At 39.0% G+C, this 24212-nt stretch overlaps 1 protein-coding gene across 14 annotated transcripts in view; it reads left to right on the forward strand.

Moving 5' to 3' along the window:
- Nucleotides 1-2310: 2310 nt before the first annotated feature.
- LOC123026647 (WD repeat-containing protein 20) overlaps nucleotides 2311-24212 on the forward strand; it is a 100344-nt gene continuing 78442 nt past the window's right edge. For 4 of the 14 annotated variants that reach the window (XR_006415354.1, XR_006415355.1, XM_044436511.1 and 1 more), the window contains exon 1: nucleotides 2324-2614. Coding sequence is in view for 12 of the 14 variants with exons in the window: in XM_044436511.1 (XP_044292446.1) it covers nucleotides 2351-2614 (264 nt within the window). In the remaining 2 variants the exon portion in view is untranslated. Of the gene's footprint in view, nucleotides 2615-15544; nucleotides 20842-24212 lie in introns of those variants that run through there. The other 10 variants (XM_044436515.1, XM_044436513.1, XM_044436519.1 and 7 more) reach the window with 9 other exon arrangements.

Here is a 24212-nt window from a genome sequence, read left to right on the forward strand (position 1 = left end):
CATGGTGATCACCCTGATGGCGATGCCTGCAAACAGTCAATGTGCTCCTCCTGTGTAAGACAACAGTAACATGAGACAGACACTGTCCATTTCCAAGTGCCAGTCCAGTAAAGTGCAGCATCCAGTTCAGAGGGCCGACTAGGGCTGTCACTCTGTTCTCGCTGCTGCTGGAGGCAGCACACTGCAACATTGTGTTGCTAGTGAACTTCTGAAGCTGCATTTGAACATCAGTGCTGCATGGACATAAGAAAAAAACCCAGTGTGAGCCAGCCAATCAGAGCACATCATGCTCTGACACATCAGTTGCTAGGCAAAACAGGATAATAGAAAATACAGGGTGGAACATATGCTGCAGCTGTGGCCACTCTTGCCCCTAAACTCTATGGAGTTCTTCTATGGAAGAAATATTACAACTGAGTGCAGACAGCAAAACAAGCATGCAAATCTTACAACAAGTTGTTTCTCTGCATGGATTCATGGAAGCCAAACATAGCATGCCTCACCAAGGATGCTGGGCTCAGGCAATGACAGGTCACATCCGCAGTTTTCACTGTGGCATGTCATTATGTGTGAACCCACCCATTGTGTGTCATGTATTAAATTTATATTGTAAGCCTGCAGGTAGGGACTGTCATGCTACTTAAGCCTGTAAACTATGCTGAAAAACTTGTTGGCCAAAGCACAGAGCAAGAGAGAGTGGGGAATATATATATATATATATATATATATATATATATATATATATATATAGTATAATAATAAAGAACTATTTCTAAGTCTGAAACATTTTTATTATCTTAAAACTGGTTGCTCAAGTACTTTGTCATTTTAAACTTTTAGTTAGTCAAACAACAAATAAGGGTCTGCAGTTGTTTTGCCAACATATTGCATATTCAGATGTGCATGAGATATTTTGCATAATATTATGTCTTAAAACAACAGTTTGTCTGAGACAGGTATAGGTGAATTCACAATGATGTAGCCCATGAGAGACCACAACTTTTTGTTCAGCTTTTAGAAATGGTTTGGTGGCTGAGGAGGAGCAGTAAAGGGAGGTCACTGGTAGATTTTCTGAGGAATCCTTGGAATTGTTTCTGTTGATATAACTTTTGCTGTTCTTACAGTTACATTGCCAAACACACAAGTACTTACTAGAGCAGCTTTAAAATATAAATTACAAAATGCAAATACTTCTGCCTGCAACATGCAATATGTTGGAAAAGCAACTACTAACCTTTGTACTCATAAAAGAAATCACAAGTCAGCAATCTCATCCACACACACAAAGCTGGATATCCTGTTGCAAGACATTATTATTAAAGTGGCTACAGCTGCTTAGACTTGGAAATATTCCTAGGAGAAAGGCCATAGAATAGGATACTAGATACAAAAGTGAATGTCTGACTGAATATTTACAAGATTTATATATCCCCTCTACAACCAAAACAATTCCTGGGTAAGTAAAAATATAGAAAAATGAAAGAATCAAAGTACAGCATTAACATCTTTAACATCCAACTGCGCTAATAAAAACACGAATGATTAGTCAAGGAAGGCTTGTTTAAATAAAAACGCCTTCAGCATGGGCTGGACATGAGCAGGGAAGGATTTCCTTGGAAAAGAAACTCATGCACCGAAGGCTCTATTCCAAGTAGACTCCAAAGACAGCAGTAGGCTCTACGGAACCAGCAGCACCTTATCTGCTGACCTCAGTATCATGGCAGTCTAGTAAGGGAGAAGAGGTTCCTTCAGATACCCTGATCTCAAGTTGTTTAGAGCTTTATACATCAACCTCAAAGCCCTAAATCTGGCCGTGTAGCAACTCTGTAGACTTAAAACAACCAGATCTTGTAGATATTAAATACAAAGGGAAAGGAAGAACCATATCCAATGCCCGGAGTTCTTCGACAGTTGGGTAGAATTGCAATAAATACAGGAGAAAGTATTCATTCAGGAACGAAGAATCGAATCTACGCAGAGCGCTTTTTCACGAATGCCCGCAGACTCTTTCCCGTCCTTTTGATTATCTCCGCGCCCATACAAACAACTTCTAGAACGCGCTGCCCGACTATCAGGAAAGCTATTCCTTTTTCTGCGCATGCTCCACACTTCTCTACTCAGAAGCTCCTACCACTTCTCTCTTCCTACCTGAGGCTTTGCCCCGCCCCACTACCGGAGCTCCCGGCGGAGCGGACGCATGCGCAACTCCGCGGTAAACAGGGGAAAGGCTTGGCTCCTCCCACTGCACGGCGTGAACGTCTTGTGGGCTTCCCTTTCGGGCAGAAGATTTTTTTTCCCACTCGGTTGCGCCTGCGCGCCGGCCTTACATCCGGGCTCTGGGGCAGGATGAATGCTCCTTTTCAAGATGGCGGCGGAGGGAGGAGGGAAGGAGATGAACGAGATTAAGACCCAGTTTACCACCCGCGAGGGTCTGTACAAGCTGCTGAGCCACTCGGAATACAGCCGGCCCAACCGGGTGCCCTTCAATTCGCAGGGCTCCAACCCCGTCCGCGTCTCCTTCGTGAACGTCAACGACCAGAGTGGCAACGGCGACCGGCTCTGCTTCAATGTGGGCCGGGAGCTCTACTTCTACATATACAAGGGGGTCCGCAAGGTAACCCGCCGAGGAGGGGCGAGCGTTGTTTGACGGGGCTGCTGACTGTGTGGAGGAAGGGGCTGGGATGAAGATAGCTCGAGGCTGAGCGGTGGGTTAGGTGCCTCCCGGCCCTGTGGCTGGACTCACCCTTGGGAATAAGCTGCCTGGGTAATGTGTAGCAGGCTTCAGGCACACCGTAATTGTCAGTAAGCCTCTTTCTCCTCTTTATTATCCGGTCAAGAGCCCACTTCCTGTGACTTCCTCCCGCCCCCCCCTCCGTGAGAATAAGTGGGGAGGTAACGTAATGATTACTCCGTTTGATTTTTGCGGAGGGCGGAGTTGTTTTTGCTCACCTCAATGGCGCAGGCAACCCAGGATTCTGATTTCTGTGGGAAATCACTTGTCTTTTTCTTTTCTTCTTCCTTTTCTTTTTTTTAAACAATTGAGACTAGATAAACCCTTGCCTCCGAAAGTTGTATTTGACCCTGACAGGGAACACAAATCACCTCTGGAAGTGTGTGAGGGCTGAGAATTAGCTATTAGAGAAGTTCGTTTTCTCCTGGTGAGAGAGGGAAGATGACAGGAATGACTCGCATTAGTATTCCTATGTAGGTTAATTTATTTAATACCTCTCTCCACGTTAGCTAAAAATGTTCCATTCACATGTTTACACCTTGAGTGTGCAATCCTGTGCATGCTTCCACAGGAAAAAATGCCATACAATTCCCAGCATTTTCTATCTGAACATGTATAGGATTGCAGCTGAATAGATATATTTTTGATGAGGGCAGCATATTAAAGAACTGTTTGCATGGTGGCAACTCTCATTAAGGTATATATATCAAGTCTTGGTTTTATCTGGGAATACTTGATAGCTTGCTGTTGAAAGAGAAGTTACAACAGTAACCATGGAGGAAGGAAAAAGCTTTTTTCTGTTGAGAAGTGTTCTCAAAGTAGTGAAGGTGCTTTAAGTCATTGTTTGCTATGTGTGATACTGCATGCAATAAAAACAGCTCTTCTAATTATTTTTCTGATTTTAAGTAATCACCATTTAGCTTACTTGCAAGTATAATTTAGAAAGTCTGTGTGCTCCTTATGTTGGGTTGTCTAATGTGTATTTTACTGAATCTAAGCATCAGAAAGTTGTGTTCTTCTAATTTATATTGAAATGTATTTCCTGCTGAACAGTAATATGACAAATTTCTAGCAAAATATTGATAGCTTTAAGGATGAGTGGATAATAACCAACCCTGGAAGACTCAGTTAAGCACATGAAGTAATGTCCATATCCTGTATGCATGTATCTGCCCTGTATCTATATGATACATTCTCTTCAAATAAATTTGTTGAGATGTTCTGTTTGAATATAAGGGATAGGCTTCCTAATAGTGGAAAATTAAGTTTAGTGCACTCTCATTTCATAGCTTGATGAAAAGTATTGCTGAATTTTAATTGTATAAGCTTTTTTTGGCTCTTCTGTGCAAGTTACTGTCACTAAATTATTCCAAGATTTTATTAAAACATATGTTCATCTTTCCTCAACTGTCTGGTCTGTACTATAAAACTGTGTTTTATATGGAATATTTACAGTCATATGCCACTCACAAGAACAAATGTTCAGTAGGCCTAAGTGAGCATATAATTAAGAATGTCTGTGGCATCACAACTATAGAAAACAGTAGGAGGAAAAACAGTATGGAAGTAGGACACAGATTGTCAAGTGTCATCTTACAACCAAAAAGTCAAAAGTACAGCTATTTTATTGTATTTTTAGTAGCTTCTTAGTAAGTCCTTTTGAATGGAGCATTTTGAAAGCATGGCCAATAATTAACTTAGAAACGTCTTTCTGATCTGGTTGTTTAATATTTTGTAAGGTACTATAGAAGTCAAGCAATATTTACTTAAACTAACACTGTAGTACTCTGCACATGTACCCAGGAATGCAACCCAATTTGAACACACTAGGGATATCTTTTGAACAAACATCCATAGGATTGTGCTGTAAGATCACTAGAGACTGTTAATACCTTAGAGAGCAATGTAGGAAGCTGCCTCATACTAAATCCATCTAGCTCATTGTTTACACTGAATGGCAGGGGGCTCTTAAGGTTTTTAGCCATACTTGGAGATACCAGATATGGAGCTTAGGACTTTCTGCAGTCTGGACAGGTGCTTTACCCACTGAATTGCAGTCTTGCCCCAAACAGGCTTCCTCGGCTGGGCATCAAACCTGGGCTGTGATGGTGAGAGCACTGAATCCTAACCACTGTCTCATAGGAAATTTTAAATGTGTTTGAAACAAACCCAGTATTTTAGGTGCTACTCTAGTTTATGAACATGAACTCAGCTGCCAATGTGCTATAGATAATCCATATGGAGATGCACGGGCCATTAAATATTTTTGGTAAACTATGGTGCTTGACACAGCAAGTGATTTATATCTGGAGCATTACTTTTATTAAGTAGATAAATAAGTTTAAGTATCTGTAAAATAAGTTTTTGTGTTTAAAGTATGCTTGCTTCTTCAGGCGATAACTTAGAAAATGTTAGACAACTTTTCAGAGAAACTTAAACAGTATTTTCCCAAAGAAATAGAAGGAAGCAGAAAACTTAATGTAATTTCTGAAAATATAAATGACAGAATATATTCTGCTCTAGTCAAAAACAGGATCAGATAAATACCTGCTTATATTCTCAATAAACCTATAGTATAAATGATGTAAATAAATCAGTCTTTTGAAATTTAATGTTCATGTAATTTTAAGGCTGGTTTCCATAAAAGTTGATTTTTTAAAACAATGTTAAGTTTCTCAGTTTCAGGTAATTGCCCGCATTTTTCCCCTAATGCTGTGGAGTACTCACCACTGAAGACAGCAGAATTTCTGTCCTAAACCATTAGCTTTAACTGCTACAAACAAATATGATATACATAAACCCATTAACCACCGTGGCTTTGCGCATGGCCAGGTTAAGCAAATTCATGCACAGCTGAGGTCTCCCCAAATGCATGGCAGTACATTTCTACAGAATTCTATATATCTAATATAAAGCTAATGCCTTAGGACTTGGCACATCACCATCCTCTCTGTCTACCAACTTGTATAGCCCCTTTTTCATTTTATGGCATTATTACTAATATTAATACAGTGTCATCAATATACATAGCATGCTATTGAACAACAAAAGAAATTCCACACTGGGAAAATGTTGACTTAAAATATTTACATTATGAATAAATATAGGGAGCTGCTTTGAATCGACTCAAGAGCTTACAAGGACTCAGTGAAAGCTTTCTCTTTTTACTTTTACAGCAAATGATCCCATTTATCACAGATTGTGGTAGTTTACAAAGGGAAAAGGGAAACATTTAATTGGTTCCTTGCAAAAGCTTGAGTAGGCAAAATATTCATATTGTAAATATTTTAAATCATAAACTCCTTATGGCAGGGGCAGTTGCTTTTTTCTGTGTGTGTTGATGATGCTGATATTGAGGCTTCATATTAAAAGCAACTGATTCTAAGGAATGCTGGATAAAGTAGTGATGTACTGCTGATGGAAAGATGCAGTCCAAGTACATGCTATTTGTGAATCCTACTCTTTTTCATCATTTTGCAGATCATTTTTAGGCTGGTAAGGTATTAGAAATGTGCTCTACTTGAAGTATGCAAGATATTAGATGCAAGCTTATTAAATGATGAAGGGTTGAGAGTTCTTGGTTTGTTTTTTGTGGGGTATACGGTACTAGCATTGCTGAAGACAACTGAAGATCACATGATACTATAGATTGAGCTTATAGCTCAGAGCTGATAGACTCTGTTCCACAAATGTGTGTAAATTTGTACTCAGTTTCTGCTAGCTGCATAATCTCCTTTTGACATATTATTTGTAATTAGTTGTGGCAAATCCACTGACACTAGGAGCCATTGGTACTCTAGGGCAATATACTAAGGTCTGTATCCTCCTACCTGGGAATAAGCCCAATTGAACTCAGTGGAGCTTACTGCTGAGTAGACCTTTATGTGATTGCATTGCAAATATCACTTTAGGTGGATTAGCAATGCCTTTAATCTCTTTATTAACCTAGTGAACTTAAAGCAAAAATAGATTTTCCTTCCTTTTTGTGCATATCACATCCATCCCTAGAATGTTATCTATGCAGGTGAATGAAGGAGATTCTAAGTATTCCCAACTAAGTTGTACTATATATGCCCTGGTTTTAATTCTGATTAGTCTGAACAAAATAGTTACTACTTGAATGAAAGTGGTTGGTATTGTCTTCAGTTGTATTACAGAACACACCTGGCTTTACTGAAATATGGAATGTTTTTAGCTACTTCTAAGAAGTTGTCAAACAGAACGTACAGGAAATGCAGGCACTGCAGACTTGTTGTAAGATGTCTCTGGTTACTGAGGAATCTATCTCTAATGTTCAAGTTTGTCAAGACAATCTGTTGATAAATCGTGATGGTTGAATTTACATTGGTTAAACAGGGAAATAAGTATGAATATTGCTCTTACAAAGTATTTGATAGTTTAATCTATTACATCATAGTGACTTTAATGATACATAGAGACAAATATTTTTAGAAGTACCATACTGATGTTTGCCTCTACCACTGAAGTTAAAAGTGCTAACTTCTTAAGTGAAAGTGAATGTTTATGAAGCCAAACTTGCACTTTATTGTGGGGACTCTGGATTTGATTATATGTCATAGAGAGGTGATGAGAAATGAAAGCACCTGTTTTCCATTCCTGGAATGTCTGTCACAGTCTAACCTCCTGTCTTCCTCTGAATTTATGATTGCCTTCTAGAAAAAAAAGTTTGCTTTATAAAAAAGTTGGTATTTACAAACTTTTCCAGAGTGATGTTCATGCTAGTTGAATACTGTTCTTTGAAGTGCAGAGTCAATAGTGTGATAAGGTTAATATCATTTATGACTTTAATAATACAAAGTTTCTGATTTGCACTCTGATGTAACAAATATTTTTAATTGACTTGGTTTATTGAATACAATAGGCAAACTTCCTATGAAGTAGTTGCCTTTTGGTTGGATGCTTGCCCCTTTAAGTGGTCTCCCAACTTGAAGCTGGTCTTGATGAGATCCACAGAATCCCTGCATGCAGTTCAAGTTACTGACAGAAACAAAGATGCTCTCTGGCTTCTAGAATACTTTATGGCTTTCTCTCCTACTTTGTTGTAAACCACCCAGAGAGTTTCTGCTATGGGTGGTTTAGAAATGAAATGAATAAATAATATTGGAGTCAAGGTAATTAGTTCTGTCTGGATTACTGTACTGTCCATGTATGTTTTCTAGGAAAGCTGTCTTAATGCCAAGAACTGATTGAGATGTGTAACATCTGGCCCGATGGTCTTAGAAAGCAAGATGCCAGGATCAGAAAAACTAGTGTTCTCCAGATGTTTTGAACTATAACTCGGTAACCTCAGCAAGCATGGCTAGTGGTCAGGGATTCTGGAACTTTTAGTCTAAAACATCTGCAGGGTACCCAGTTGCCCACTCTCTGGTATAGGTAGTACAGAAGGTCTTGCAACATGTTCCTTTCCATGTTTTCTCAGAAAAAAGTTCCACTGTTAATTGGGTCTGTCTTGTCAATACATAGACACAGGACTGATTCTTTACTTTATTACAAAAAATCTGCAAAATATATTGTGTAGTGAATAGGAGCATGAGCTTCAGCCCATTGGTCAACTAATATTAATGAATTATTGATGTGCTGTATATGAGGTTACCTTTGAATATAATTTGGATATTTTGATTGTTTCAGAGTATGACATAGTTGAAGCTTTCCTTTCTCCCTTATGACCTTGGCAGATCATTGAGTTGCTTCTGAGGCCCTCTTCTGGCTGTTCCACTCCCAGAGGTTAGCTAAGTATTGACTGAAGAGGGACTTTTCAATGGTCATTCTGGAATAGACAGACATTCAATACATATATATGTATATACTGTTTTCTTTTAGCAAACAAAGAACAAAGAACATTCTTTTTGCTTCTTTCCTACTAGAGGTTGAACATTATGACTAGATTCTCTCTAGATGTGTGTCTAGCCAAATATGAAACATATTTGAAAATATAGTTTGATTTTTCATTGCCTTCCACATTGCAGTACTACTGTCTTGTGCTCAGTTTTCTCTACTGACATCCCTTGCCTCATCTTTGAACACTGCTGCTGCCCAAGGGGAGGTAAAATTCAGAGGTGATTTAATTCCTCAGTACCTCACAAGCCTCCTGTTCAAGCTCCACCACCTGAAACCATTGGCTTTCTCTGGGGTCAGGTAATTACACTGATGTTCAGTGTAACTGAGGTAAGTGGTGATGTTATTCACCAGAATCAGCCCATTGAGGAATCTTCCTGCAGCACATTAACTGCAAGTTAGAATTTCTTGGTATAAGTGCTTATTATACCAGAGCTTGTAGATTTTATGTTTTTCAGTGCTCATTCCATTGTATTTGTGTGGTTCCTATTTCTATTAACACCACCTTTAAGGAATTAACACTGGGAAAAAAATCTGAGCAGCCTAGGTCAGCCATATAGAGAAGGGTCTTTTTTCCCTACTTCCTTTCAGTGTCATAAGATACTAAAGTTCTTGCTGTATTCAGAGCAGAATTTTGCAATATTCTAAGTAATATGCTTGATATTTCCTATTACTTGTTTGCTAGGCCAATAATGAAGCTTGCGTTTAATACAAAATTGTGACATTCACTGGTGAAACTTCTGGTTGGAACAGAAAGATTGGAATTAATGCAAACATTAGCCTCTCAATGGCTTAGTATGCATTTGACACCCCATATATATATATATATGGAATAAGAGTCATGTTGGCTTAAGCCAAAGGTTTATCTAGTCTAGCATTCTGTTTGCTTGTGGTCAGCCAGATTATGTCCTAGTAGTAAGCCTGCAAGCGGGACATGAGTGCAGCAACACCTTTATACTTGTGTTTTCTGGGAATTGGCTTGTAGCATACTGCCTTCAAGACTCTAGTAATATGTAACCATCATGGCAAGCAGCTTTTGATAGCCTCATCCATGAATTTGTCTGATCCCTTTTCAAAGATGTCTAAGTTGGGGGTTATCACTACATCTTGTGGTAGCAAATTACATCATTTAATTGTGTGTTATGCAAAGAAGTATCTCTTTTTATCTGATCTGAATCTCTCACCATTCAGCTTCCTAGGATGTTGTCAGGTTCTAACAATATGAGGGGGAGAGAAAAATGGTCCTCTGTCTACCTTCTCCAGTCAATTTCTATTAATTTTACACAACTCTATCATGTTTTCCTTTACTTGCCTTTTCCCCTAAGATAAAAGCCTAAAACATTGTACCCTTTCTTCATAGCAGATTAGCTCTAGCTGCTTAATAATTTTAGTTACTCCTTTCTGCATGTTTTCCAGTGTTGTAATATCATTTTTGAGGTCCATTGACCAGAACCATACATAGAATTCCCAGTATGGTCAGACAATAGATTTGGAAAAGAGCATTATGACATAGGCAGTTTTATTTTCAGTCCCTGTCCTATTAATACCTAACATGGAATTTCTCTTGCATAGTAGCTGCATGCTGGGTCTACACTTTCACTGAGCTTTCTACCACAACAGCAAGATCTCTTTTTGGTATTTCACTACCAGTTCAAATCTCATCATCAGTTATATTGAGATGCATTTGCCATTTTAATATCTGCTACCTCAGCCTGGAGAGTGCTTTTTGGAATACTTTGCAATCCTTTTTTTAACCCCTAAATAATTTGGTGTAATCAGTAACCCTGGGCTTCTTACAATGTCAGATAAGTTATGCATATATTAGAAAGCAACAGTTCCAGTACAGAATCTTGAAGCCCCCCCCCCAATTTACATACTTCTACTGTGAAACAATCCATTTAGACCTTACTCATTTCCTTTACCTTAACAATGTACAAATCCAATGTACAAATCTTCTCACACTTAGATGCTGTTACTTTTGCTCAGCAGTATCTGGCAATACATTTTTATCAAAAGATTTTCAAAATTCCTCATAAACAGTGTCTACTGGATCACAGTTATCCACATGTTTGTTGACACTCTCAGAGAATTCTAAGGAATTAGCCAGACAGGACTTAGATTTGCTGAAGCCATCTAGATTTTTTAATAGTGGGGAAAATTTCTGGGTACACATAGCAGACTTATCTATCTAGATGGAGCAAGAGAGTGGGGGTTCTGCCCCTGTAAACAAGGCACAGGCACCAGAGTAGGTTGGAGAATCATTCTAGGAAAGAGTTGAAAAGAATGCTATTGAAAGTTAGTCATAGCATTCTCGGTTTATTCTCCAAATTCTTATATTCTTTTCTTATGTTCTTAAGCTGAGATATGCCAACATAAGAGGTACTGAAACTGAAAGAATGAACACTGTCTGAACTTCAAGGAATGTAGAGGGGTCAAAACAAAGAGCTCAATGACTTAGTGGCTGGACCCAGGAAAAATTAAAATAAAGTGTACTAAAAAGAAGACACAGGGAAGTTCCTTGAATCTTGATTTGATTAAGCATCAAAAGCATCATTAACCATACTCAGGTAGTGCTTGATGTGGCTGATCTGACTGAGAGTTGGAGACACTTCAGCATTGGGCTTATTTTTTCACCAGGAGCTTTATAGGCCATTCAAAGGTAGCTTTGTGAATTAGTTCATTGAATGACAGTGTAGCACTCAGGGAGGCGTTTATATCCTTGTTTAACTAAGGAGGAAGAAGGATATTCTGTGGGTCCTTTGCCTTTTGGTGATTACAAGAACCCTAACAATATTTGTGGACACTCTCAGGCTATGTCTTCTTAAACAAAACGATGATTGAAGCAAGATAATGCCAGGGTAATGCCAGCTAAGCCTAGGGATCCAACAAGTTTGGAGCAATTTGGTAATATGCACCTCAGTCCTCTAAGTGCATTCCTTATTGTCTCTTTACATTTGTATAAGTTTGTATTCACTTTTGTTCTCATTTGGACAAGACTTCTGCTTTCTGAATGAAGCTTTTCTTTCTTCATTGAGTACTTGATACATGGTGTTGTTGGAGTGCCTTTCCTGACATGTAGTGTAAATTTTCTGCCTCTGGTATTGTAGTTTGAGTAACTACCTGGTGCTCTGGAGAGGTTTGATCTTCCAGACTTGTCCTTTTAATTTTCCTCCCTTCCCTGTTTTTAAAGAATTTTTCTCTTTTTAAGTAACATGGGAATGTGTGAACATCTTTGTCACTCTTCCACTTACATGCACATTCAATTTAATAGCACTGTAGTCTTTCAACCAACCAAGAGGAATCAATTGGAAAGACTGAGATCTGAAGAGCATGTTGCTTAAACTAAATAAACCAGTACACTTTTTTGCTTTAAATCCTGAAAATAAATTGCTTTATAAACTGAAGACCCATAGGCAAATTCCTCCTGCTTGGAAGAGGGTAGTTAACCTTTTTTAGCCTGCAATTGCTGACATACAATTAGAGATACTATTTCCTTGATCTTGGCTGTTAATGAACCCTTTTCTGTTCTAAAAATTGCATAAGAAGACCAATAAACTGAGACTTACTCCAGGCAAGAGAGAGGTAATGTTGTTAGGTGGTTCATCTGCCTGGCTAACAGTTTGATCTATTCTGGAAGGGGTTCCACTCCCCCAAAGGATGGTTTGTAGCTTGAAGGTATGCCTGGATCGAGTATTGTCATAAGACACAGGTAGATTTATGTGAAAGGGACATTTTGGAGGACTTTCATTCATAGGATCAGCATAAGTTGGAGTCAACCTGATGGCAACATAACAACTGTCTTTTATCAGATTATGCTGATTATCCAACTGTGTCATTGTCTGAACAGAGATAATAGCCTAGCTGGAGTTATCCATATGCCAATAACATCTCATTTGGATTACTACAATGTTTTAGACACGAGGGTGCCTTTGAAAGCAATCCAGAGACTTCAGCTGGTCCAAATAGGAGAATGAGATTGTTAACAGGGAATGGCCAACAGAGTCATTTTATGCCAGTACTTTCCCTTCTGCACAGACTGCCATTTCTGGATCCAAATGAAAGCACTCATATTAACATTGAGAGCCCTAAATGGCTTGGGACCAGGTTAACTGAAGAATTGTATCCTACCATATATACCTGCCTATACCCTAAGATCATCTTCAGCAATTCTTCTCTAGGAGTTACCACCAAAGGAAATAAGGTACAAGTAAATTAAGAAGAGGGCCTTTTCTGCTGTGACATGCTTGTTGTGGAAGGAGCTTCCTGGAGAGGCTTGCCTAAGGCCTACATTGTGCTCTTTTTGATGCTAGGTGAAGACTTTTATTCTTCCCAGGATTTTAGTTGTTTAGTTTCTGTTTTAAGTCTGGTGAATTAAATTTACATTGCATTTCATTGTTTTGCACTTTACGATTTTATTTGTTGCGAGCTTCCCAGAGAGATCCAGCTATTACAGAACTGAAATTAGGATTATGAACAGGCTATGATGCTTTCTCTTGTTAGGGCTTATATAAATATACAAGAATGTAACGCAAATTAAATGTACAACTTGTGTAAATATTCTAGGCTGTAGGATCACCAAAAAGTGGGAATGAACAAACAGTTTTAAATTCCAGCTGGGGCATTTTTTGACACTGGTAGGGCTGGTTATGTGCTTGAAACTTTGGTTTTTAAATGAACTGTTAAAACTGAAGCGATTGTAACAGTACAGATTTCTCACAGCACTTAAATTTACAGTTTTAAATCTGAAAAACTGTAGCATTCAGGCACATTCTTGTAGAATGTAACAGTGATTCTCTCTCTGCACTAACACTGACTCTTTTATTTGATCAATTATATATTGCTCACAATATTATTGAATAGTTCACAGAATAAACATACAATCTCATAATAGGTATAAATGCTCAAAGTTTAAACATTTAAAACTAAAATGTTGAAACCACATTAACAAATTGGGCAGTGTAGTTTGTCAAGGAAGAGCTAGGAAAAAAAGACAGCTGAAAACACACCTCAGTTGGTGCCTTCTGGCTACCAGCAGGGAGGACATTTTCCTAAGGTGAGTCGGTGGGTGCATGCCACTCTGGAGAAGTTCTACTTCTCAGTGACTACTTTATGGCAAGTTGTAAGTTATGGTACAGCCAACCAGGCCTCTTGTGAGTATCTTAGTGATAACTCAGTTCTGTATTGGGGAAGGTAGCCAGTTAACTGTGGTTATGCCACCAAGTTAACAGGTAGCTAGTGCAGGTGTCCACTGCCAAGTGTTGCACCTATCATCCTGACTGCTACATTCTGCACTAATTTCAGGTTCCAGCCCAGGCACAAGGGTAGTCTAACATAAAGTGCATCATAATAATCTAAATCTGAATTTACCAGTGCACAGACTACATTGACCAGGGTATGCCTGTTTGGAAAGGGCATAATTGATATACTAGATGTTCCTTACCCATGCGAGTTACTTTGGTTTGTAATGACAGTGATGAATCCAGTTACCTCTGGAAAGAATCTGAGGAAATGCAACCCCACTCAGAACAGGCAAGCTCCCCAACCCCTGTAACAACAAACCACCCACCTACAGTCTCCATCTTATTAGATTATCTTGCTGACCCTTATCTAGCCCATCACTGCATCTAGGCATTGGTTCAGAATATATGAAGTTCCTTCTTATTCAGATCTCTCAGAGAAATAGGGCTGGGTCCTACTGATCACACCTCACTCCAAAAGTTTTGAATGACTTCCTATTGATAGATAGTACTAGATGTTAACTCTGGGGACGTTATGTCATTCACAGCAAAATTGTTAATGTGGTAAGGCACATGTATTCAGTACTGCTTTTTGGAAGCTTGCAAATAGGAGCACAACTGTAAAAGTATTCACGGCTTTTAGGGATGACCCAAAGGCCTTGGTCAACCAGTCAAAAGCCACCTAGAGTTTCACCACAGCCAGAGTCATAAATGATAATTTAGAATAACTATCATTGTTTGATATCATAATAACAAGAATAAGCTGTGATAGCTCAACTATCATAATTTTGTGGTACAGATATTTTGCAAGGAGATGATCACCCTGCTTATTTTTACTATCACTTTTGAAGTGTACTAGATGTGTGCTGCTTTAAATAACTAATATAATACTGTGGTAATGGCCTTGTTTGAACAATTTTTCATTTGCAGAGCAATTCCTAGTTAGGAGTTACCATATTTTGTCAGATTCAGTGTTAACCATAACAATGAATAACATTAAATATTATGGTAGGAAACAAAGGAGATATGCAGGAGGCTTATAATTGCCAAAGCGTGGCTTGACCAAGATGTTGTTGGAGCCAGACTGATGAAAGTTCAGAAATTTCATGAAATTGCTGAAATATTACCTCTTTACTAACACAGAAGATCCTTTCTATCCTCCATTTCTTTTATGCCTTATTATCTTCTTGTTCATGCATCATACAACACCCCCTCGTTTCTTTTTTATGGCTCTGAATGACATTAAGCATGAAACCAAACCAGCCCTTTAACATTTGTGCTTGGCTTTGAATACTGCTGTACATTTGTTTTGCTGAGTGCACTTGAATATATGTATCCATTCCTCTGTGTTCAGGTATTGCTCTGTGTGTGTGTGTGTGTGTGTGTGTGTAGTTGCTATGGGGAAGTGGCTCAGAGAAATCATAAGAGATTATAGTGGGTAGAAGGAGGGATGTGTACTTATCTTCAATCTCTTTGGGACAGGCCCCAGAGATTGGCGCAGCAGGTTTTTTAACTACTGATGGTGGTGCCAGCAGCTGCTTCTAAGCTTTGCATGCTAAGAGCTTCTCCCAGGTGTAGTCCCTGACAGAGGTGAGACCTGCAACAGGTAGAGGAGGAAAGATGAAGTGAAGAAATATTTCTGTGTTCCTAAGACATTTTAAGCTCTGTGTACAACCAATTCCAGATCAGGTCCTTTCCTGTGCTCCCTCTTATGTTGCAGTTTGGAATTTGAGCTACATGTAACACTGAGAGATCAGAAGAATTGAAACTACAACTTCCCTGATGCCATCTACAATCTCATCCTGTGTTCCCTTGTCCTGGCTGCTCTTAGCTTTGTACCATGTTGTTTCATCCGTTTGTACAAGACTGTTTTCCCACCAGAGTTGAAGGCTGTGAAATTTAAAAGCAGACCAAAATGAAACAAATGTTACAGTATCCAGTGCCATTGGAATGATGGTAGCTAAACATTGCAGGAAAACTGAAAATCTTGTGCAGATAAAAACATGTTGACCTTGGAATTGATACAGAGGTACATCATGGTATGCCTCCCTGGAAAGGAGGGTACTGCAATGCCACCACTGAAAAGACTTGAACAACTCCACTTTAATAGCCTTGCTCTCTGTTAAGCTTCTTTAGCTTGATACTAAATATACCACGCCCAGTTTGCTTCTCTTTTCACTAATTTCTGATGCTTATTGACCCTCCTCTTCTTTCCCCAGTCCTTTTATTCTGCCTATTTCATATTCGATTAAATGGTTCATTATGTAACATTGGGATATTTTATATATCTCATTTGTTGTAGATGTTCTTTCGTAAGAAAGCTAAATATGGTGTGGCATGATTAAAAATTCAACCAACTACCTGTTGATTCTTAATGCTTTCATACCGCCTATAATTTAATATATTCCCAGAAATCTGGGAACCACATATCTTTTTGCCTTCTTTATAAACTACTGATATGAGACATCGTTACTCTTCCTTTTTATCCTCATGGTAGTCCAAAACACTGCTTACATTTCTAAGTTTTCTTTGACTCAGTATTGAGTACCACAGAAAGGAAAAGACTGTGGCTTAAATTAACTAATATTTGTTCATTCATTCAAGCTTTCATAGACTGTCACAAAAGCCACATGGCTTTCTGGACAGTTTACAGCAATTTAAAACAAACAAAAACATTAAAAAAACTTTAGGCATTATAAACAAATCCAATAAATAAAACCCTCAGTTCCATCAGGGACACTAACAATGTTAACCTCATACAGTGCCCAGATTGGACACATTTTATATTTTAAGATATCAGTTACACTGTTAAATTCATAAATTAAAATACTAACTTAAAATTAGAACTAAAACTATCAACAATTAAAATACTCTGAAAATTAAAAAAATGCCTGGAGCCAAAATATGTACAAGGTAGGCACCTGGTACACATCTCTGGGGAGCCGATTTCATTAAATTTTGACCTGTTCCTTTTTATACTGTCGTATATCCCTTCTGAGTCAGAACACACCATGCTTCATTATGGCTGAATAACTTCCCACCAAACCATGAAATACAGGTTCCTTTACATTTTATTATGGTGTGCTGAACCACAGTTATTTACCCATGAGTTGTTGAATTCTGGGTTGTTGGGTCAGCACAGGCATGCTAACAAACCATGACTTAAGGATAAGCAACCCAGAAACAGAACAGTTTGTTAGGTTTTGAAAACTGACTTGTTTAAACCATGGATTGTCATTATGTGTGACACTAATATTTACTAATGATTCAACATCAGCAGTGCTCATTTCTCTGCATGTGTTTCCTTCTCTATCAAATGTAGTGTTAAATACTCAGCTTTGTTCCCAGGGGCATGTTTGGAAAAAAAAAAAACATGGTGGCCCCAGCTGGTCTCTGTATTTTCCAGTTGTATCCCTAGGAACAGTACTATGTTGTGACATAGTGTTGCTTCCAAGCTTACAGTGTTGAGTGAAAATGGTTACTGCTGGGGCACCTAGGACACATTCTTCAGTCTTGGACAGAGTACATAGAGAGAAAATAAAGAAGGAACTTGTGATGGACCAAACTCTTTAGGGTTCTAAAGGTAAGGGCCAGCATCTTAATGTGAACCTGGAAGTCAATAGTGAATAGTGCAGATTGCAGGAGTAATATGCATTTATCAAATAGCACTTGCCAGCAATCTGGTGACTGCAGTTTTGTACCATTTAAAGTTTCTAAGTATGCTTCAAGGCAGTCCCACCTAAAATGCAGTCCAGAGTACTGTGTCAGTAAACTATGAATACTGTGGCCAAACAAGAACTTTCCAGGAAATGCTGGAGTTGGTGTCCCAAAAAAGGCAATCCTAATTCTTATCACTACCTGAGTTATCTAAAAGCATTGCCAAATCATACAGCCTCTCCATGGTCTATCCCACAGATGTAGAGTAAATAAAGGGTGAGCAAACCTGAGCAGTTGAATTCTGTAAATACGGCACCACAATGGAAGAAACTTTCTCACCACCAGCTGTACCTCAGAAGGCAATAGTATGCACAGCAAGACAGCAGCATCTGACTGCAGATTCATATGGGAGAAGACAGGACAGAGCTATGCGGTTGTCAGTCATATTGCTTCAACAGGGTTTCTGTGCCTCTTCATAACTTTAAATTTTGTATGAAAAACAAAGCAGCAGCTTGTGTTCACTCTTTTGTGCCATCACTAGGTCGGATGTGGCTTTATCTGTTACATAGCTGTCAAGCAGCTTGGTAAGATACAGGAGTCAGACTGGGACAAAAAGATGTGCAGACTCACAGAAGACCACTGATCTGCCTTGTGGACTGGGACTGCATCGCATTGGAGTGGGGAATATTGTTGCCTCTGCTCTGCTTTGAATGTTGTCCATGAAGAGTTAAGAAGTATAGGAATTATAATGAGTAGTAATCTTAGGACTTTTAATCATTTTCTAAATTTTCATGAGTGAATGATCTGAATGCTGCTGCTTGGGTGCTCTTCCTTAAGGAAGAGTAGGAAGGGAAGAGGTATTGAAATGGTAAACATGGTTTAGCATAAGTAGGTGTAAAGTGATGCACCTTGAAACACAAACTCCCAGCTTCCAATGGAGCCTGAACTGCCAGTGACTGACCATGAAAGGAATCTTGGAATCCTGGTAGATAGTTTAGTGAAAATGCTGATCCAGGGTGTGGTGGCTGTGAAAAGGCAAATTCCACATTGAGAAAGAAGTATAAAAGTGCCATTATTATTGTGCTTATAAAATGGATGGTGCAGTTATGTATGGAGTAAATACTGTATACAGTTTTGGTTATATCTTGAAATGGGTACATCAGAGCTGGAAAGGGTACAGAAAAGATTTGCTAAAGGTGTGGGAGAAACTCAGAGGTTGGAAGGTTGCAATATTTGGGCCATTCCAACTTAGATGGTGAGAAAGGGAGAACATGAGAGAGGTGTGTGAAATGCTGCATGTTGTGTAGAGACTGGATAAAAATAGGGTTTTCTCCTTCATAATACTAGAATATGGGGATCAGCCAATGAAGCTGAATGGTGGGAAATTCAGGGCAGATAAAGAGAAGTATCACTTTACAGTGTGCATAGTTAAACTTTGGATTTTGTTTCTGCCAGGTATAGTAAAGGTCCACTAAACTTGGTCAGCTTTAAAAGATGGTTAGATAAATTCATGGATGAGATGAACAATGTTTCCTAGTCTTGGCGGTTATCTGCTACCTCCAGTATCAGAGCTGTTCTGCTTCTCATTTCTAGCTGCTGGGAAGCATGAGCAGGAGAGTCCTGTTGCAGTCAGATTCTTCTTGTGGGCTTCCCTTTGTTATTTGGTGTAGCATTTGGGGAACAAAAGTCTGGATTAGATAGACCTTTGGTCTTATCCAGCACAGTTCTTCTAATGTTTACCTTTACCTGTTGGGATGTGGGAAAGTAGTGACTGAGATAATAATTACCCCCTCCTATAGTGGACTGAAGTGAGACTCCAGCTATGGCATAGGAAAAATGCAGAATATACAAAATGAAGATACATGAAGATCAGTATGCAAAATGGCTGTGACCAATGTTTGATCCTGTAAGGCAAAGGGGAATGCAGTTCCTTGGTAGGCAGTAGCCATGGTTGGAGCAGGGTTCAAGGCTCTCATGAATAGAGGGATTACCTACACATGCAGCTGCAGTTCCCTTCTCCTCCCTACAGCTCTGTCTGGGCAACAACCAAGAATCTGTTAGCTGCACAACTTAGCTACAACACAATTGACAAGAGTGCTGTGGTGGGAGTGTGTGTGTTAATGTGCAGCAGTTATACTTTGAGGAGTGATAATGTGTTGGCCTTTGGGCTAGCAGTGTAGAAATAATGTTTGGCGTTCTAAAGCAGAGTAGGTATTCTGAGAAGACCAACCATTAAGTATTTCTGTATTTGTTGAGATGCTAGACTGTGCAACATGCTCCCTTTTTGTTCAATGTGCCTTTCTGTCATAGTTACTAATGTCAAAGTTCCTTTGTGTATCCATGAAAATCAGCATGGTATAGTCACATATATAGTTACATGCAAAGGGCTCACTAGCATAAGTATATGTATGTAGTGGTGTTGGTATATTCTGATAAACTGCAGTTAGTTGAGTCTGCACAGGCCAAAACTTTTTATTTTCCCAATTTTTAAGGTGTTAATGTTTTTTAAGATGGGGTTTTATCTGATGTAATTTGTCGCCTGATGCTGTACTTCTATTTCATTGTATTACTGTTCTGGGACTTTTAGTGAAGGATCATCTATAAAAGCAATCAATCAATCAATCAATCAATAACTCCATCATAGTAATGTAGGCAGATGGGAGGAGGTGGGAGTATCAGTGTGTTTTGATTCTCCATTGAGTAAACTGTGGTGTCCTTAATTATGCCTGCTTTTTTCATGTAAGCAGTGCATTCCGAGGGAGCATAGAAATTAATTCATTCCTCCACTGCCACTTTTCAAGTGTATCCCTGGAGAACTGTTGGTATGAGAACCTATGTTGATGTGGCATATATCTTAAGAGTTAAATGGTTTGTTTTTATGGGTTTTATATATAATTGGTTTCATTGTTGTGCTTTTTAGTATTTATAATATTGATTCTATTGTAAGCCACCTGGAGAATCCTTAGGGACTAGTGGGCAGCATATAAATGTAAAAATTAAAATTAAAATAAGATAATTTTTTGCTGGGGGATTTAGGTAAATCTTAAAGTGCTTCAGTTGGTGTTGCTGGAGCTCAAGATTGCATTGTAAGTTTCTTTGGTTTAATGTAAAATCTGTGTTTGACCTTTTGGCAACCTTTTAAAAGAAATTTTCAGCAAGCCGAAATTCTTATAATTTTAAAGGTTTCAAACAACTTCAACTTTCCAGCAATAAATCATTTACTACTGTTTACTAGCATGGGGCTATTGTTTATTTATTTAAAGTTTTTATATGCCATCCCCATTGCTACACAGCCTCGGGGCGGCTCACAACAACAAATAAATAAAACAGATAGAATTACAATTACAATTAAAACTTGGAAACACACTGGCTGCATAATTAAAACTATAAATATTAAAGATTATTAAAATACTGTTTGAATAAAAAGGTCTTGGCCTGGCGCCGAAAAACAAATAATGACGCCAGGCGGACCTCTCTGGGGAGCGCATTCCACAGATGGGGCACCACCGCAGAGAAAGCCCCCCTCCGGGTACTTGCTTCCTGATATCTCTTATGGAAGGCTCCTGGAGGAGAGCCGCTGCTGCCGATCTCAAGGGGCGGGAGGGCAAATATGGCCACAGGCATTCCTTCAGGTATCCGGGTCCCAAGCCATTAAGGGCTTTATAAGTAATTACCAACACCTTGAATTGAGCCCGGACTTCGGACTTCGATGGAAAGCCAGTGAAGCTGGTAGAGGACTGGGGTTATATGAGAATAACACCCAGTCCTCGTCAGCAACCTGGCTGCTCTACTTTGCGCCATCTGAAGTATCCAGACTGTCTTCAAGGGCAGCCCCACGTAGAGCGCGTTACAGAAATCCAACTGGGAAGTAACCAATGCATGTGTCATTGTTGCTAGGCCAGACCTGGGCATTGTACAGCCTGCGGGCCACATCCGGCCCGATGGCTGACCCTGACTGGCCTGCATGAGGTCACTGGCAAATTAAAAGTCAATGCAAATATATATCATTGTAATATAGATGCAAGCACTACAACTGCACTGCTTTTATTTTGAAGGATCTGCTAAATTGAATTGAATTTATTGCTTTTCATGTAATGTTAATGTTTTTGTGAATATTCATTAAATAGTGTTGTTCTGTGCTCCACATTTTCATTGTATCATTGTAATGTTTCATTTGCTGTTTTTATAGAGATATATATTGAGCAGAACTGTAAGTGTATTGGTCCGACCCTTAACAACTGTCAAAGTTTCTCATGTGGCCCCATAGGAAAATTAATTGCCCACCCCTGCGCTAGGCAGTTGTCCTCCAGGTAGGGACGCAGCTGATGGATCAGCCGAAGCTGATGGAAAGCGCTCCTCGCCACCGCCAACACTTGAGCTTCCAAAGTCAGCTCCGGGTCGAGGAGCACTCCCAAGTTGCAGACCCTGTCCTTTACAGGGAGTGCAACCCCATTCAGGACAAGATGCAAGTCACCTACCCAGGAGTTCAAACCACCTACCAGCAGGACCTCCGTCTTGTCTGGATTGAGCTTCAGTTACTCTGCAGGGCAATTTAATTGTGTGGGTCTGACAAAGTATTTAGCCAGAAGAAATGGTTATGTGTCTGGATTTAAGGCAAGTGGTTTCTACAAGTTTTTAGACAACAAATACAACAAGTATTTGTCTCAAGCAAGCTAACTTCTATTTTGCCGAATAGCTTTAGTTTGGAGAGGGCAATAGCCATTAAAAAATTATGGGAGCATGATTTGAATTGTTCACATCTCCCTGACTTTTGTCTGAGTAGAGAAGCAAGTAGCTCTTTTAAATAACTTCCATTTTCATTTGTACATCTGTAGATAGGATTTTCAGGACAGGAGTAGCCACTACTGTTCCCCTCTCCTCAGAAGAGTGAATCAACAAAAAATGAAGGACCAATACAAGGAAAGGGATACCTGTTGCTCAGGGAAGTTCTGTTCAAGCAGATAGTGATAAAACATTCAGCCTGCTTCATTGAAAGTTCATTGAACACATAAAGCAGAGGAATTTATGTAACTGAATGGAGAGAGATACTAGGTAAATGGGGCTCCCTTTTATGGTACTTATAAAAGTGGCTGAGAAAGCAGGATTGGAAGACAGATCATCACAGTGCAGGAGACCTAATAATTATGTTTTCAAGCATAAATAGAAGTCTCTTTGAAGTTGCAGTTTCTGGAGGCACCTGTGTGTGTGACAGTAAATGAGTTTCACACTCTGGTGGTGGAGTTCTTGAGCTGAGAAGCACTGACTGCACAAAGCAGAGCGGATAGTTAAAAATTCCAGTTGTTTAACTAGGAATGAAGCATGTTAAATTTGTGAGCAGCGTTTTGTGAACATGTGGGGAACCTAGTTTTCTTTTTCTGGAACTGCTGCAGTACAGTGTTACTCATTCTTTCAGTTTGATTTGTATTGGGACTGGAGATGAATGGGAAAAATATCCATACCCACTTTTTTAATGATATGTTGTCCAGGACCCCCCCCCCCAACTGGTGAGTTTATATTTATTAAATTTATAGCCCAATTACCCAATAACATAGTGTTCAAGGCTCCTAACAAGAATAAAATACAGAATTACAATTAAACATAAATACTTACACGTATCAGTAAAAAGAAATGTCATGTCCAGTAGTTAAAAGCAGCTTCAGCAAACAGATCAAAAAGCAAAGCATCTTCACCTGCTGGAGGAAAGACACGGATATGGAGCTAGCACAGCCTTCTTTTGTAGGGAAGAGTTGCTGCTGCTGCATATATTTCTTTTTTTTTTGCAAGGAACCCAGTGTGTCATCCTCTTCATTTTATCCCCACAACAACTTTGTAAGGTAGGTTAGGATGAGAGACAGTGACTGACCCAAAGTCACCCAGTAAGCTGAGTCTACCTAAATCTCTGGAGTCCTATCCAGAACTTGAGAATAGCTACTGAGAAAGCTTTCTTTTGAATTACTACAAAAACATTCCTCTGTTTAGATGGTTATTGCCTGAACTTTTAAAATAGAAGTGACATCTCTTACACATTATGTTATGCTATATTTTCAAGAGATACTACTTTCTTGCTTTGATGGGCAGCAGTACTTAACTTGGTGTTGATGATCTAAATACCATTGCCTGATATAATTTATTAACTCTATACAATGATTTAAGCCCTTAATTTGCACCTCTTAGATTAGTCTTCTCTTTTTGAATTTTCATTCAGCTATTAAATATATTAAATGAACCATATTTCCTGACGATAGCTTTTTCAAAAGCATTAGCACAATTTAGAGTTTTAAAAGTTCACTTTATCAAAGCAGGGAACAATGACCTACTTGAAGTCATCAGCAAGTATATGAATATGGTGAAGATTATAAAACTGATGAACATTGTTAGCATTTTTGCTGCCATTCTCCTTTTTTTGGGGTGGTACATAAAGAATGTCACATATAGGTGTTTGTATGCAAATAGCTTTTCAGCGTTTAAATTGGTTGGGATAAAATATTGTTTTAACAGGGTCTATCACTCTGTTCACCATAACCCTCTTGCCTGGGTTCTGTTTACACTTAAATCACCTTCAGAGCCCATTTGAGGAAGAGAGTAAAGGGCTTGCAGCAGTGTCATAGGTGTTTCCTGGAGATTTTAGTGACTGGAAGGTGAAGAAACATAGCTTAGGAGGTAAGAGGAAGTTCAGATTCCAGGCACTATTCCAAAGGGAAGGAATCGAGTGATTCATTTCTCAGGTGTTC

Source organism: Varanus komodoensis, unplaced genomic scaffold (assembly GCF_004798865.1).
Source record: "Varanus komodoensis strain SLA01 unplaced genomic scaffold, ASM479886v1 scaffold3, whole genome shotgun sequence".
NCBI lineage: Eukaryota > Metazoa > Chordata > Lepidosauria > Squamata > Varanidae > Varanus > Varanus komodoensis.